At 39.5% G+C, this 18202-nt stretch overlaps 1 protein-coding gene across 5 annotated transcripts in view; it reads right to left on the bottom strand.

The window, feature by feature from the left end:
- Positions 1–18202, bottom strand: part of phf14 (PHD finger protein 14) — a 109072-nt gene that overhangs the window by 64005 nt on the left and 26865 nt on the right. For all 5 annotated transcript variants that reach the window (XM_059349486.1, XM_059349487.1, XM_059349489.1 and 2 more), the window contains exons 11-14: positions 16421–16516; positions 10620–10726; positions 10190–10321; positions 1817–1967 (exon numbers count right to left, since the gene is read on the bottom strand). In XM_059349486.1, coding sequence (XP_059205469.1) covers positions 1817–1967; positions 10190–10321; positions 10620–10726; positions 16421–16516 — 486 coding nt within the window. The remainder of the gene's footprint in view (positions 1–1816; positions 1968–10189; positions 10322–10619; positions 10727–16420; positions 16517–18202) is intronic.

The raw sequence follows: 18202 nt of genomic DNA, 5'->3' as shown, positions 1-18202 counted from the left end.
ATGTGATATTTTGGGGGTATTTTAATGTCTGAGGTGGTCAAAGGGGTTAAATTTAACACTACTTCTGTGTACGAAATGGTATGAGGCGGAAACTTGTGAGACATAAGTGAGCATGGGAATGGCCTTCATATACTTCTATTACAATGTTCTAAACCCTTATATAGTTTCACAATTTATTTAATTAATTAATTAAATAATTATCTCAGTTTTATTACAGATCTCAAATTAATCTTCAGGTTCCCCGTTTTCAGATGTTCGACTGCTTCTATGTGGCATCTGCTGTACCTGCTACACTGCAAAAAAGCCAACTTGTATTTTTTGGCCTAAAACAGTTTTTTAATTTGGTAAAACTTGGAAATATAAATTACTGACATTAAGGGCAATAATGTAAGTTAGCACAACAAAGGAAGCCAGTTGTCTGCTCAAAAACAAGTTGGTGAGTTGTTGTTACTTATATCTTTAAGTTGGGGTTCACAACAAGGGACAATAGTTCTGCTAACTCTTATTTCTTTGTTGTGAAATGCAGGAAAGTGGTGAAATTCGGTCAATAGCGAAAGCTAGCGGCTAACTGATGCTAGCCGTGCTGCTTATTACAGCTACAAGAGTAGCCATTAGCGTATCAATGCTAGCTCAAAATTGTGGTCACAACATTAGCTGACATTCATATTGGCGTTACAATCGTGCCAGAGAAATTCAGAGTTGAGCAAACTCAAAAACAAAACTTAAAATATTTAGTTTAATTGTCCAACTTAAAATTTTATCGAAGTTTGTTGCCTTGAAATTTTGAGTTCACCCAACTTTTCTTTTTTTGCAGTGTATCTCCCACACCTACCAATCTAAAAAAAAGGGGAGGAATGTAATGGAAGGGGTTAACAACGTTGTCATTTCACAAAACCTGACCCAATGCACACATGGACAGCTGACTACTGTTTGAAGACAGACTTGGAAAAAATGTGAACCTCTCCCGTATGTCCTTAATAAGTTCGGACTGATAATTAACTGCTTTTGTGCTAAATCCTAATGCTTTTAAACAACTCCACAAACATGCTGGTGCTTTAACTCCACAGAGGCCTGATGCTTTGTTAGCAGACTGAGCTGCAGGCTGAGAGTCTAGCCGTTTAAGCTTCTGTTACTTCTGCTTAGTCATATTTCTACGAGCCTATCTTTTAAAATACCTTTAAAAACTACGAGACTTTCCAGAGACAATGTTTCTGCAGGGCAGAGAAAAAAAATCAAGTGTCGCTTTATTTACAAAAATCTGTTGGTTTCTAAAGTATGTGACGGCATGGACTCTTTTTCAAGATTTGTTTCAATTATTTCCCACCAGGCTCTTTACTTCCCACTCTTATCTGCTGACTCTAATTAAATGAAGTGACAACAAAGGATAACAACTATCTTTTTTTGTCAGTTTGAGTGGAGGCACCCTGCCTCAGCTTCACCGAGAACAAATACACATCTGTTTGTGTTTTTCAACTGACTTTTGTTCCAGAAAAGATTGTGGCTGAATACAAAAGTCTTTTTGGTCACAAATGTTTACTCTCTGCTCATGGGAACACAATTTCACTTTGTGCAACTTTCTGATAACCTTAAGGAGAGAGTGAGGCTAATGAGAACTCAAGGTAATTATTTGTAATCGATACAGATCGATCAATTAGCCAACACTGAGTGACTCCAGTTTGAGAGGAGGAAGAGTTTAGCACACAGTGATTTCACTATTTCTGTCAGTAACAACGTCAGTTTCTGTTTGTAATATGCTTCCACTGAGAACATCTGAATACATTAATTCCAGTGTGTCAATACACACTGTGCCTCTTACCTGATGTTTCTTGGGCTCTGGCGACATCTCCTGAGGGATGAATTTGATTGGTCCCTTGATCTGCCTTCTGGACCTCTTGGTGCCGTCTGGTAGCGTCTCCATGGCAATATCTGCCTCATCGCTGCTAGCCTGGTCACACTCTGAGCATTGCCTGAGAAGAAGGGAAACCTTATTATCACAAACCAAAAAATGTAGTCTTTACTGGAAGAATAAATTAATAAAATAAAAAGACACGTTTCACAGATTCTTCTCGCAGAAGGGTAAAACCATAGGAGACACAATAGACAATGAATTAACTCAATATACAATATTGCATTTTCTATTTTTTCTATTTATTTTACAGATTTTGATTCTTCTAAATGTCAGTCAATGATTAATACTGTTGTCAAATACCATTTGTCCTTAAAAGGGCACAAAGTGATCTATGGCTTTTGTTGTTAACTTTAGACAGAGGCAGGCTATTTGTTTCTCCATGCTTCCAGTCTTTATGCTAAGCTAGGCTAACCATGAGCTCCGTGCTTATTACACAGATGTGGGATTGATGTTGATCTTCTCTTCCCACTCTGGGGAACAGAGCCAAAAGATAATTTCACAAAATGTTGAACAATTCTTTTAACTCACTCTAATAAGTTTTTATTAAAGCTCTTAATACACAAGTTAATAATTTAAAACAAACATATTTTCTCCATATTTTTTTCCAATTGTATATAGTGTATGTCAGAAGGAATAAGCAAATTTTCTCATTCTGTGTCATTTATGTTTTCGACAACATCCAAACGAAACCTATACTGGAGTGAATATCGGGCAGATTTCAAATCAAATAGCTCGACTCTGTATTAGTGACAATAGGGGAGATCTATTTAGTTCATTTTTTAATTATTATTATTTTAATCAACAACTACATTTACTGTATAGCTATGTATTTATTTGTTACATTTTCTTTAGCAGTGTTAGGCAAGCAATGTTTAAATCAAGCCTAATGTTGCCTTATACATAAAGGAATGATCCCAGTCACTTCCACACAGTGGTATCAGATCAGTTCTTGGTACCGGCTGATGCCCAAAGTTCAGGTATCGGTATCATGCATACCTTATGATAATCCAGAATGGTTAAATAAATGAACAAACTGTATAATCAATAACAGTTGCACATTGCAAACACATCATTTCAACCGTAAAATGTCATCATAATTACAGGTCATTAATTGAAATATCTTGCTAAATATTTTATAGATATAAATTAAATTGTATACCCGGGAGCGTGTGTCATCAAGTAAACACCCTGAAATAAACTAAGAGGAGATGATGGTTATCACCATGTTTTGGTGCTGATGATTGATCACACATCCCCATTTATGGATAAAAGAAGTACAACAGTCAGGAACAAATACACAAAGAATGAACCGCAGCCACTGATGGCACCGTGCTAACACCGCTATCCGCCCTATCTTTATTGTTCTAATTAAATTACAGTGCAAACACGGCCATAAAGTTTTGCTGCTAAGAGCAATTTGTCCCCTCTCATTTAAATGCAAAGATAAGTGTGTCTTCAGATATAAGAGAGACGCAATGCGTATTAACGCACAAGGCACATCAGCGGGTCTCCGTTGATTCATTTAACTATCCAGAGTCAGACAGAAGAAGAGGCCGCATCAGCTGTGGACATCATGAGAGTCAGACCAAGCCAGAGGTCTATTTGTGTATACACTTCATATTTCATTTCACATGTATATTTAAAAAATTACACGTAGTGGAGCTTAGAGGAGCATTGTGTCACTGAATCCCAAAAATAAAGGAGGGAACATAACTTCTCTAGGATTTACAGAGAATGGTCCGAAAAAGAGAGGACAGGAAGGCAACAGTAAGCCCTCATTACAACCGAGGTATACAAAAGACCATCTCTTTTTTTTTTTTTTTTTTTTTTTTTTTTAAGTTTTCTTACATATATATATATATATATATATATATTCATTCATTGTACTTTGTATATATTTTCTATACATGAACAAACATATCAGTGAGATAACAGATTTATCCCAAAACAGTGACTGCAAAAGTAGAGCATTTCACAGACAAATTACAGCAGAAAAACACAGATGTTACCGATCAAATTATTCCATTAAGGTGCGTCATTATTTCCTGCTATGGCACATTCAAATATCTGCTGTAAATAAGGTCTCCTGAGGTCGTATATATGTATATGTATATATATATATATATATATATATATATATATATATATATATATAATTTGAGCAATAAAACTACAACAATACACAATCTAATATTATTGATGCAGTAAAAGTGGTAAAGCGTGGTAAGATATACCTTTATTTTGAAATTCTCACTATATATTTATTCTTTTTATTAAAGAGAATTTTTTTTTTCACTGAAAATCCTAAAAGAGCTCAGTAATAAAATTATCAAATTATATTTTAGTTGCTTTACAGACTTTAGGATATCAGCAAAAAATTGGATAGTCTGAAGAATCAATATAGATCATATAGAGCATCAAATGATATATATATTTTTTTTTTGTGTCAGAGAAAGACCATCTCTGAATGCACAACAAGTCCAACCTTGAAGCAGATGATGACCACACCGCCACTTTATTAGCTTGCTAGCTATAAAAGTGGCCGGTGAAAGTGTATTCCCAAACTTTATCTAGAAAAATAATGATATTTACTGCATCAAATCAAAGTTAGACCTGAGAATGAATACAGTTTCTGAAAACTAGCAGCCTCCTCTGTCCATTGTCCAAAAGAGCAGAATAGCCTTCAGTCTCTGTGGCTTTTGATACGTGCAACACCGTGTAATTAGTTATGACACTGCATCCTCACACTTTCATCATTCAAATGGTTTCTAATTTTCACCCAATAAAGCAAAAGAGGTTCATGCTTAAAATGAACGCTAAATGAATTACTCCAATCACAGACAGATTGTGTTAGGCAAACACAAACACGTCCTGTGTTGTAACACCAGCTGCATCTCTTCATTTCTTTTATTTACCAGAGAATGAGAAAAAGCTTCTCTCTTGTTCTTCAAACAGTGGAAGAAGTACTTCACGAAGCGACAGAATATCTTAGAACTATTTTATGTGAAAAAAGCAGATGCACTAAATCCTTCTTTAGATAAGGAACTGCAGTGGTGGAGAGAAGGGACTGTGACATTTCCACCATCTCGGCATCTGTCATCTGATAATCCTGCTGCCACCGACTGGCCTCAAATGTCAGGACTAATGTGGATAAACAAACTCTGGATCCTAATGTGTTACTACTCTGAGCAGAGAATGAATATAAAAAGCAATTTATGTACATATAAACATCATGAAGATGTCTTAGTATCAAGTAAAAATGTAGATAGTATTGATTTCCCTTAAAAAACAATTATCCAGTATACTATATAACTGAAGCAAGATTGCACTAGTATTCAGAAGCTTACCCATCTCTCACTGTAACCTAAACATGATCACTTGATTGGTGGAGTTTGTTGGAAACTATAGAGTTGCAAGGTGGAGTTATTTTGGTGCCCCATGTACGTAAAATAAAATTCCCACTCAATTCAACCAACAGACAATGTTGTATGGCCCACAGCTGCAGTACGTCTACATCTTGCATCCGAGTGCGAAGCGGTTGGGGTGAAAGTTAGCACCTCCAAATTCTGAGGCCATGGTTCTCTGCCGGAAAACGGTGGACTGCCCCCTCTGGGTGGGGAGAGAGGTACTGCCTCAAGAGAAGCAGTTCAAGTATCTCGGGGTCTTGTTCACGAGTGAGGGTAGAACGGAGCGTGAGATGGACAGGCGATTTGGTGTGGCGTCGGCAGTGATGCGGGTGTTGTACCGGACCGTAGTGGTGAAGAAGGAGCTGAGTCGGAAGGCAAAGCTCTCGATTTACCGGTCCATCTATGTTCCAACCCTCACCTATGGTCATGAGCTTTGGGTAGTGACCGAAAGAGCAAGATCGCGGATACAATCGGCTGAAATTAGCTTCCTCCGTAGGGTGGCTGGGCTCAGCCTCACGGTGCGTTCAGACCGGACGCGTAGCGAATATTTCGCGCGACAAGATTACATAGAAAGTCAATGCAAACACGCGAATAGACGCGAATTTTTGCCGGCGACGCGAATCGCGGGTTTCGCGCGACACGAATGCCGCGATTGACGCGAATTTCGCGGCGCGAATGAAACAACGCGAATTCGCGTGAGTTCAATAAATTCAACTTTGGCGAAATATTCGCGTGACGCTGTGTCGGGACAGCCTATCAGTGTTGAGATTCTGGACGACAGTGTCCGAGATACATACATGAGAGAGAGGAGAAAAGAGGCAGGAAGGAGGAGTGGGTCGGCAGGAGGGACAGGAAAAAGGTGGAAGTACTCTGCGGTCCTCTCTCCGTGCTGAGTGCGCCTCCGGATGATGTCACTCACCCAGACACGACGGCAGAGCAGGTACAGGGACGCTATGCTTGTAATGTCAGCCATGGTTGATGACAGAATGAAATGGAGGCAATTATTTGGCGCTAAATAGTCTCTTGGGCGAAAATTCGCGTCGCGTTACTCGCGCGAGTGACGCGAATTAAATTCAATTCTCGCGCGTATCAATTCGCGCGAGTAACGCGACGCGAATATTCGCTACGCGTCCGGTCTGAACGCACTGTCAGAGATAGGGTGAGGAGCTCAGACATCCGGAGGGAGCTCGGAGTAGAGCCGCTGCTCCTTCGCATCGAAAGGAGTCAGCTGAGGTGGTTTGGGCATCTGGTAAGGATCCTCCCGGGCGCCTCCCGTTAGAGTTGTTCCGGGCACGTCGAACTGGTAGGAGGCCCCGGGGAAGACCCAGAACACAGTGGAGGGATTATATCTCTCTCCTGGCCTGGGAATGCCTCGGGGTCCCCCAGGAGGAGCTGGACGTTGTGGCTGGGGAGAGGGACGTCTGGAATGCCCTGCTTAGCCTGCTGCCCCCGCGACCCGGCCCCAGATAAGCGGAAGAAAATGGATGGATGGATGGATGGATGTGTGTTCAAATATTTGGTACTTTGATTAAATACCAAAGGCACAAGCAGGTATACATAAAAAAAAGTGTACTAAATTAAATCTGAACTGGGAACAAGGACGAATCAAAAACACTTGAACTCTCTATCAATACTGACAATAGAGTTGGAACTGGACTTGTGTGATTGAGCAATTTTTCGAGGAGAAAGGGCAAAAAGATGACTGTTGACAAGGTAGGCCAGCGATTTCTCAAGGAGTTTGTATTGCAGCAGCAAGGGTAAGCCAGCTAGTTTTCACGTGTCGTTTCTCATGATGCGAGATTAAACTCGCAAACTTCTATTTCTGACCTGTGGGGGCAGTAAAATGAAAAGAAGAAGAGGAGGAGAAGGAGGGGAAGCAGTAAGCAGCCAGAATGACGTTGCAGGGGCCGGCGGCTCGTTAAGAAGAGTCAAAACGAATCGAAGCGGCACAGTCCTCCTGCAGCAGTCTCTCCCGACTGCAGAGCCGGAGTCTGCAAATTGCTAACAGGCTAACAGTTAGCTCTGTAGCAGTACAGTGTGTATGTGCTGCTGCTGCAGGAGGTGTTCACTTAGCGATCTCTGTTTGTTTACAACAAGCACCGGACACTCTGTGCACAGTTAGCGATGCCGGTTAATTAAAGATTGCTATGTTTATGATAATTAGCCATGCTGCTTTGTTTTGATCAGCTGCTGATGTTGTGCGACGGCGGCCACAGTTGAGTCTCCCGTCTTTAATCGTGTGTGATCACGGTCGAAACTGTCGAAGCAATTACACGACGACTGAAAACCATACGTCACCTCCGGAGTCTCATTAATCCCTCTGGGGTTTTTTAATTTTTTATTCATCTTATTTTAACTTTTATAAATTTTAGTTTTAGTTTCAATTTGTGGAAGGAGAAGTTTATTAAAAGCTCATGCTTACATCATGCATGTAAAGAGTTATAATAAAACATTTCAAAATGCATGTGCACCTCGGTTAAATAAAAGTCTGTTGGTCCAGTCGTATATTTAGTCATTGTAGTTTTCTTAAAATCTCGTCTTGTCTCGTTCTCGTGAACCTAACATCGTGTCTCATCTCGTCTCGTGAGAGTATCGTCACACCCCTGGTCATTTGTGATCTGATTAAACAGCAATGGCAAATTCTCAAGCAGCTTTGCATAGAATTTAGATTGTAGGCTTCCTCATTATTCACACACTATGGCCTCGTAAAGCACCGGCGACTTATAAACATGTCAAGCAGTCGACTACTGCCCAATGGATGACATGATTCCAGCCATCATCCCCAGATATATTCATTCATGAGTTTACCATAGCTATCACTACTTATCTGCACATTGTCACAGCAGGAGATCTATTGTTTCTCAGCTGCACTATGCATTTACTGTGATAAGCAAAGGATAAAGGTACTGTCAATACTCACACAACACGTTCCGCATGTGTGTCTTGACAAATGTGTTTTTGAAGGTTGTGGTGGACCGTTACTGTCAAACTATCACAGGAAATGATAACAATGCCATTCCATGCTTGACTCCTAATTCAGTAATGTTTATCTCAACAAAATATTACAGCATTTTACAGCACTTCTTCACTGTAGTAACACTATTTGGTTTTGGATGCAAGCAAAAAGAAAAGAAGATTACCAGGTAAAGTTGTGAAGGAAACAGATGTTGGGCAAATGCTTTCCACAGTTTGATCAAAGTATATCTGTGAAATGATATTTGATGTTCAGTAGATCTGACCATTATTAAAACAAGGTACTTTTTTTGCTTGGCCTACTAAAGGATGATAAGGAAAAACAAGAAGACTTTTTTTTCTTTTTTTTGTTTCTTTTTGTTTTGTTCTAATGACTAGAAATGCATGAAGTTGCATTCAGGTGTAGTTGGACTCACTTTCACCTTCAATTCTGAAATCAAAAATACAAGAGCGCACACAGGATTCGAGCCACAGCCGACATCTTGTCGACAGGGGAAGATAAAGACTTGCTTCAGAGAACGTTCTGAAGAAAATTGGGTCGTGATTATGATAGAGGAACAAACCTGTATGTTTGTATGATACGGCTAAAGTGAAAACTTGCAATGCTTTCAGGTAATGCATCATAATAAAGCTACAGTAGTGCATCTTATTCCATATTATTGATATTATTTTTGCATTTCCTTCAACAAATAACCAGGTATAGGTATCAGTATTACTGTATATAATAATACATATATATACAATAGAAAATATCCTTTGAAGTCAGCTAAACAATGGATTTGCAATGTTCCCAAATGAAAATTGATATATTTATGTTTATGGATATTTATCTTTTTTTTCCTCCATTTGTTTCTCTCTTTCTAAGTTTACTCTGTTGTGTGTGTTTTTTTTCTATTATTGATGTACATCAATATGTAACAAATGTACATATTTTGCAAAAGAAAAAAAAATTCCAGTAGATACAAATGGGCCCTGTCTCCTTCTGCCTTGTTTCTCATATTCTCTGTACTGTCTTTATGATCATGTTGAATTATGTTATGAAGCACGGCAGCATGTACAGTGGAACCTCTGCAGCCAGCAGACTGTCAGAGAAGCACACTGACATGTGAGTGTTCCTCCTGAAGAATCTGTGATCAGACTAAACAATACACATTCCTGTATTTGTAATTGTTTAGGTGCTGACATTAATTTACTCTAAATGGTTTTCAGTTAGAGAGCCTTCGGTCCCATACTTTCAGTATGAGTTCTTACCAAGGTTATAATAGTTTTGGATTTTTCATTAGTTTTAGTTTTAATTTCGTTGTGAATTTTTGTTTTCAAATTCAGTTAGTTTTAATTAGTTTTTAGAGTGAGTTTTCTAGTTTTGGTTTAGTTTTTATTTTTTGAAAATGCTTAATTTTAGTTTAGTTTTTATTAGTTTTAGTTTTTTTGTAATGGGCTGTTGGGTGCGAGATTCAAATAGATCTTAATAAATTTTGCCTTTATTTCCTTTGGTTTATTCATCTCAGCCCCAATAAGGTTATTAACTCTTACAGTTCCAGGTGTTTTGAATTTTGGTTCTAGTTCCCAGTCTCAGTAAACACATTTACCATGTGTTGCATGTTCCAATAGAAACACTGAATTATGAATGAAAAAAGTTGACAAAAACGAAAACTAAGGACATTTTCACTTTAATTTTAGTTAGTTTTAGTTAGTTTTGTAACCACGCAATACAGTTTCAGTTAGTTATCGTTTTTTTAAAAACTCTAGTTTTTATTTTTATTTCAGTTAACGAAAATGTTTTTTCAATTCTAGTTTTCGTTATTTCGTTAGTTTTCGTTAACTATAATAACCTTGGTTCTTACACAGTATCTGTTCCCTGTGTGGACCCCCAAGCCCCTCAAGTCTCCCCGTCTCTCACCAGTAGCTGTTCTTGGTCTTCTTGGGCATGCGTGTTAGTGGTGGCTCCAGGCAGCCCAGGTGGTAGTAGAGCTTGCAGGTGTCACACAATACCAGCAGATGTTGGTCCTGGTTCTTCTTACAGATGCCACAACTGCAGGAAATCATATGAAAATATGAGTGAGAAAAGAAAACTGTGTGACAGATACAACTATAAAACTATATTTTTTGTCTCACCAAGCCATCCCTATAAATAGGGAGTATGTAAATGAAAACTCATACTCATCCCCAAATGGTCTAAAACAATGATGGACACCTGCAGTACAACACATTTCTGCCCCAGGCATTAGATGATTTTTAACAACAACTCCACTCAGGTTTCACTATCGTTATCATTTAACCTCCGTCTTTAATCCTTTCTTCCTTCCTTCTTCAGGGCAATGTGTATTCACCTGTAGAGGATTGCTGGCAGGCTTGATGACTTCCCTGGGGTTCCTCCCTCCTTCTTGCTGGGCTTCCTCTCTTTCGGGGCTTTCAGAACAGCTGGGGTATTTAGTTTCTGCAACAAAAAAATGTTGCAAATGGTTAAAATGGTAAATGGACTGCACTTATGTGGCGCTTTTATCCAAAGCGATTTACACTACACACTACGCTCATTCACCCATTTACACACACATTCATACTGGTGGCAGAGGCTACCCTAAACGGTGCCACCTGCCACCATTGGGAATTCATTCACACACTGGTGAACGAAGCATCGGGAGCAATTTGGGGTTCAGTTCAGTTCTTGACCAAGGACACTTCCACTTGTAGGCTGCCATGGTCAGGGATCGAACCTCCGACTTTCCGATCGGTGGGTGACCACTCTACCAACTGAGCCTCAGTGGCCCATGTAATGTTACAGCTATCAGCAGCAACAATTATTTTCCAAAACAGTGACCCTGTCTCTACCTATGCCCTTACCCTATCCTCTAGGTAACCCTCACAACATGCTGTGAACACGTTTTAAGGCAGATGGTTATTTTCTGTAGGAAGTAGTTCTAAAAGAAACATGACACTAAAGATGATGGATCTTTCAGAATAAAGTGGTTAACAAGGAATACAAATAACCTTTAATCAGATTGCTAAATATTGAATTTAGGGATGCTCAGGTCAGATCTGAGATTATAAAATGATTTCAGAATTTACAAGCTCACAGTCGGGGTTATCCTCGACAGCATTACACCTAAAACTCCGTTAGGCCACTGAAGGAAAAAATGTATTCATATAAATTCTGAGCTTAAAAATAAGGACATTTTAAATGTTTGTGCTGATTTTCCCTGTACAGTAATGTACCAGCCTAATGCTGATGATTCACATAATATGGGCATATAAAACCCAAACTATCTCAAAAGGAAATGTTCTTTTGTATGGGTTAGCTCACCTCTTTAACGTGGTGTGATTCCGTTACCGCAATGCATAATGTCTGCTTCAAATTAAGAAACTCAATTTGGTGGATAGTATCGGAGAAATATTTGGAGACAGCTGCCATGTTTTTGGCAATGACAGCAGAGCAAGGGCTTGTTCATCCAATCAGGTTTAAGAAGAGTTCATGTTGCAAACTGTCAATCCTTTAACGTGAAATCTTGTTGAATATTCTGTCTCAGAGAAAATTCCTCCACAATTTTACCGGACCCACTAAACCCCAGAGAGGGAGGTGAAATTGTAGGCTGATGTTGCTATAATTAAAGTTAGGCTAACCTACACATGACCCTTTGTTGAACACCTGCTTTGTTTTGGCTGAGAGCTTAGAATGTCCAAATAAAGTGTTAGAGCTGTAAAAGTTCTCTCACAGCAGAGTTGTGAGGGGAAGCAAAGGGAACCTATTGTATGTGGCAGGTGAAAAGCAGCAGCAGACAGTTAGTTTATTCTCCCCTGTATCTCAGGTGCATTCCTGCCATGCAGGTTAATTAGAAAACTTATCTCGTAGGGGCCAAATCTGTCACTTAACAGACAAGGTTTTCCCTAAGGAAGCTCTAATCTGGGCGTGTTCGCTCTGCCTGCAGCGCCCAGGGAGCGTTCCCGCAGGGAGGCCTGATAGATGGGGAGACAGGGCGACCAAAGCACAAGGGGCTACTGGGGCTATCTTCTCAACGTGGACTGCAGTCAGCCTGCATCCGACCACGTGGAAGTGTCTCTACTGCTGATATGGAGCAGTTTCAGTTTCATTGTTAACATGCTTTATCAGACAGATGAAGACATTTAAAGGTGCAGATTATAAATAGTGAGTGGAAACAGCCAGGTACACACACACACTACAAGCCGTTTGGCTCCTGCCACACAGCTGTGTGCCTAGGGAAAACTACAAATAACATCAAACATTACAGCGCACAAGCAATAGGGCACTTTCTATTGCTGGGCATTTTCCTCATATTTAATACAGTAAAATAATGAAAAACAAGTTGTGGCTAAATGTTTAAAACCATTAAAAAGGAAAGGCAACAAAGTCCGTGCAAAACCAATCAGTGTGGTAGGTTTTTTTTCCTAATAATTTAGTCTCAGGGGTGCTAGACTGAAACTCGTCTTGGCCACAGGAATAGCCTACTGCAGTCTGACTGCTTCAATCATTCAACAGAACAATCATGTTGTTTATGTTCATTAAGTCCCATTTGCTAAGCTTTGCTCTTTGCATAACTTTTGAAACCCAGAAGCCAAAATTGGGACACTGTGTAAAAGTTAAAGAAAAGCACAATGGATTTAATTCAGTTTTCTGAGTGAATATTAACAAAAACAAAAGTTTGGACATAGAATATTTTATCTTTTTACAGCTTTCTTTTTTTTTAGAATTTTATTTTATTCATTTCTGTGGGTCATCATATTAGGTACCAGGAAGGACATAAGAACAAAAATAAATATATAAATAAAACAAATAGCAGTTTCAGAATTTCATCAATATCAGTTTCATAGTATTTCATCAAAATCAAAGTTACTTCAGAATTTATCTGTCTTATAATGTTCAATGCTTCCCTCAATACTAATAATTGGTTGTACCGACCCTCCTTTACCAACCCCCTATTTCTTGATGGAGATTTTTTAAAATTCTATTCCAGGCTTTTAATGTACTATTAATGACAAAATTTGTTGATTTCACGTTGTCCTTGGAAAAAAGTGCTAACAGTAAGCTGTTGCTCTGTAATTGATTGTTTTCTATATCTATCCATGGGTCCTCTTTTTACAGCTTTCAACAGTATATACATCACAAAGGATAAGCCAATTATTGCAATCAATTTCACGTCTTAGACAACATCCCAACTTTTTTTTCAATTTGAGATTTACAACCATTGAAGGAAGCCCATCCATGGTGTTTGTTATAAAGTGGACATTTGCATCCATTCCAGTCCCCAACAAACATCAGCCTCGTCAACTATTGTCAACTTATTTGAATGTACCCTGATTTTTATTAATCGTAAGGTTTTATTTAACTCCTTGAAGTTAATGCAAATTTTCAAGCAATTCATCGTCATATCGTTTCTTATTTACATATCATTCTGCACATTATAATGTACTATTCTAGTTTGGAGACAATACCTATTCTTCTACATCATGCCGTGCTCAGTTCTTTCTGCATTGTATAACAAATCAGTGATTCTGAAAATCAAAAAAGTTATTTCCCTTTTTTTTTGGTGGCAGAGAACAGTACCTAGTACCTAAACTCATAGACACAAGGGGGAATAGTTTCAGCGCAGCTATGGACTTCAATGCCAAGACCTCCAAAGTATACAAAGAGAATCCCCTGTCTTATTTAGTGAAGGTCTTGGCCTCTTGGTTGCCCTCAGAGTGCCTTCAGTTTTGAACTGTGCCAGATGCTTGTAGATCTAGGCTACGTTAACACGAGGACGGTCTGAACAGAAGACGCAAAAGTGGCGTCGCGTCTTTACTTTTTATTCCTCGTTTAGACGAGCATTTTCGGGAGGAAATCTGCGTGCATATGGTGACGCAAAAGTGTGTGAAATTCGATTGTATGCAGCCAGGCGGCATCACTTAAAGCGATAAGAGCATCTTTGGGCATGCAGAAGTTTTCACGCCACACATTTTCATCAGCTACTCCTTCCACAAAGTTATCCACCATCCACTAGATCTCCCAGGTCTCGTTCACAGCCGTCTGGCTCGCCTCCGACGAATTGCTGCATCCAAAATGTGATAGTGATAAATCCTTCTCTGTTCACTAATACTATCTGTACATGTCCTGTACATTTGGTGGAAAGACTCCTGTAAGTTTATTAGAGCTGCCAGAGCAGCTTGAAGGTCCGACGCATGGAAATAATCCCACATTTGTTTATTTTCCTGTACTGGAGCATGTATGTGACGTAAACACATACGTGACGTGAGCAGATCAGATCAGAGTTTTGCGTCTTGGCAGTGTAGATGGACACGATATGGCGGAGCGTATTTAACTTTTCCACTTTGGAAGGTGGTTTCAGATTTTTGCGTTTTTAAGCCCCAAATACGCCGTCACCGTCTAAACGAAAGGCACTTCCGATAAAATATTTTGACGTTTTTACCCGCGAGCGTCCTCGTGTAAACGGGGCCTGACACTAAACTGAACAAATCTGTAACACTTGGCATTAAAGCATTTGCCTAGCAACATATAGCATTTGCTGCCCAGTAGCTGTTTGTGCCTCATGACATTTTATAGAGGTTGGTGGAAAATGTCTTCTGAGTGTTTTCTTGTGAAGTTGCCAAGAATGCTAAACTTCCAGGAGCATTAGGAACAAAAGCACCGACTGTGTACTGGAAGAAGGATGAGAGTCCCAGTTGGGGACATCAATAATTTCTGCAAATGCACAGGCAGGATGACAAATAGGAGATGAAAATGTGGCAGATAGATGACACAAAAGCATGCGGTGCTATGACTGATGTTGCTACTTAAATCGTGCATGTTCATAATTAGGTGATTTATGGTGGTCATTGCAGATTCACTGCCAGTCTCTTTCGAGTTCCTGTCCATTCTGCTGCCTCGCCACCACATTAACATCATTTGACCATTTATCTACATGACTCATACCCCCAACGACCATACTTTTAATAAGGGTTATTATGGATTCAGCTGGTACTTAAATACATAAAACCCCAAAGGAGTGAAGACATTGTCCCAGGCACCACAGTGGAATTCATATCATTTTTCTTTCATTATTTTAGGTAAAGAGGTAGAGTTAACAGCTTCCTCTGATCTTTGAGGTCAAGACACTAGTGTCTGAGTAGTTGTTGCATATGCCACTAGGTAGCCGCGGGCTAACATTAGCTAGCTGTTTTAATCACAAAAAGTTAAACTGTGACTAATGATCAGAATTACCTCCTGTCACTAAAAACATGCAGCTTACAGAATAAAAGCACAGTGTGTGAACAGAGTCCACAACAGAATTTACAAAGAAGATTGTTAAAATATGATGCCTTTAATAAAACATAGAAGAAGAACCCTTATTCCCATTTATAATAATTTATTAAAATATGCAATGATTAATATCAGTGTATATGATGGCATTAGAGTCTTTTTAATTTTTTTTTTATAAATTCTGCAAGGGGCATGCCCCCGGACCCCCCTAACCAGCAATTTTTCCACACTGTCTGGATACTCCATGTCCTAGTGGAAAGCCCTGCAAACAGCAACACAGTACTGCTACACTGCTACATTAACTCCCACCTGTGATAAATGTTTTGTGAGGTGTTTGCTGGAAAATATGCCATCTATCATCACTTACACCTAAATGCTGCAGAACATTGTTTTATAAGGGACATCTCATATATGTTACGGTGATTTTGTGTGCAACTTCAAGTTTTAAGTCGTTCCAACGAAAAACAGGATTAAGATTAAGATTGCCTTTTTAAAGCTCTGAATTTAATTTTGTAGATTGCAGTTCACATTAATTAAATAGCCCAACAGCCATAGGGGCACATCTTGGCAACTGGTTGCCATAGGAACAAGAAGTTGGAGACAGCTTTTACTTCCCACAGTTACGTCTGACTTCATGGCAAATGACAGGTCAATCAAAATGATGCAAAATGAAATGATTTTTCATTTTTTTTTAAAAAGCAGGGTTAGACTGCAGTATCAACCCATCATTGGCCATTTGGGTTGCTACTCACAATCCTGATAACTCTCAATCACAAATCACCGCTATGATACGATATGATACGATACGTGGAGAGCAAGATGGTTGGAAGGGACAGCAGAAAGGGAAGATGGTGTGTCAAAAGGCAGTGATGGTAATGGTACCTGGCCCAGCATGCCTCCCAGCAGAGTCCACATGGCCTGGCCTTCACTCCGCAGCTCTCCATTCACATTGAGCAGCTCCTCCAGGGACTCACAGAGCTGCAGTAGGGGAAAGGAGACAACATGATACAGGGGCACAGACTGCAGATCACATTTGAACAAATTTTAGTTAGTCAGTGTAACTGGTAAATATATACACTTTCATATGATGCGAGTTGAGCCTTGTGCCACAAAGTGAACCTTGTATTGGGCTCTATTAGTATATATCAGTCAAACTCAGACTTGTGATGACGTTCCCCTCCTGGCATTTTCTTCAAGGCCAAAGTCATGTCAGACCAACTCAAGCAGTGCAATTAGCAACACACACTCCATTAATAACGCTTAACACGCACGGCAGAAGACTGAATGCAACATTAACTCCTGTGACTTTTACTCCGCTACTGTATTCTCTGCTCCATGCAGACAGATGGAATGGCAGCCTCTTCAGAGGTCACATGTTTGAGGAGAAATGAGAGAAAGGCTCACAAAAAATTATGTTTTTATCACGTAGCATAGACAGATCACATTTATGTGGTGATATACTTGTATAAGCTGAGCTGAACATTGTCCATAAGAAACTGAGATAACACATGAAGTAAAATTATTCTCTTCAAATAAACAAACTAAAGCTTGCATGTGTATCTAGTTTGGAATTAACAAGTTATTTTTTTTTTTTAGGAAGATCAGCTTATCATTCTCAGGCAGAAGCTGAGATCTCTGCACATTCACAGTGTCGCCTGTTGGCTGTTAGTAAGCTAATGTTAGCTATTTGTTAGCAAGCTAATATTAGCAAGCTTATGTTAGCTAATATCTACTTTTGTCCTCTTAAAAGTTCAGTGTCTCGGTTTGTCATATTTCAAAAACCTAGTTATGGTTATTTAACTTATTGGTAGTACATTGAACCACACACCAGCCAAACCTTATAGCTGAATGTACAAACCAGTCACAACAACACATCATACATATGTCTGTAGCACATGTCACAACCCAGTTTATGCCCAGTGTACCACAGTTTTTTCCCGAACAGAACACAACAGAATACAGAAAAGTAATCTGCTCCACTGGTGCTTACCAATGTTCTGTGATTATCTTTATGGCACACAGTGCATTTTCTGCCCCAGGGAGATGGATCTGTGCGCCTTGCACCCTGTGCATCCTGGCTCTCTGTGCACTCTTGTGGCAACATTACATTTAGCAACAACTGTTGGACAATGTAGTTTTAACGGAAGGCGTGTCATAGGTGGGAAATTAGTTTCACTTAGTTTACATTGCTCTCCATTATTCCTCATAATAAAACTCATCTAAGAACTCCATATTTAGGACTGGTGGAAAAAAGGCATTTTCCTCCATTGTTAGGGAAATATAAACTTGAAACAATGATGCCAGTTGTTGTTAGTTTAGTTGATTTGCAACACAGGTGGGAAACTACAGACCTGTCTCACTCCTACCATTCCTTTCAAAAATTCTGGAGCTTGAACCAAGTCTCCAGGTTCCTTTCTGGGAACAACCTGCACGATCCAAATCAGTCTGGCTTCAAGCAGGGTCACTCTACTGAGACTGCACTCCTGTCTGTAACAGAATCACTGTGTCTGGCTCGAGCAGCTGGCCAATCATCAGCTCATTTTCTGCTGGACCTCTCTGCAGCCATCGACACTGTTAACCACCATATCCTCCTCTCTACACTCACAGAACTTGGTATTTCAGGTTCTGCCCTCCGATGGTTCGAGTCCTAACTTGCAGGGAGAT

This window comes from Centropristis striata, chromosome 14 (genome assembly GCF_030273125.1).
Source record: "Centropristis striata isolate RG_2023a ecotype Rhode Island chromosome 14, C.striata_1.0, whole genome shotgun sequence".
NCBI lineage: Eukaryota > Metazoa > Chordata > Actinopteri > Perciformes > Serranidae > Centropristis > Centropristis striata.
The sequence above is the reverse complement of the archived record's forward strand: the minus strand, read 5'-3'. Positions and strand labels throughout refer to the sequence as shown.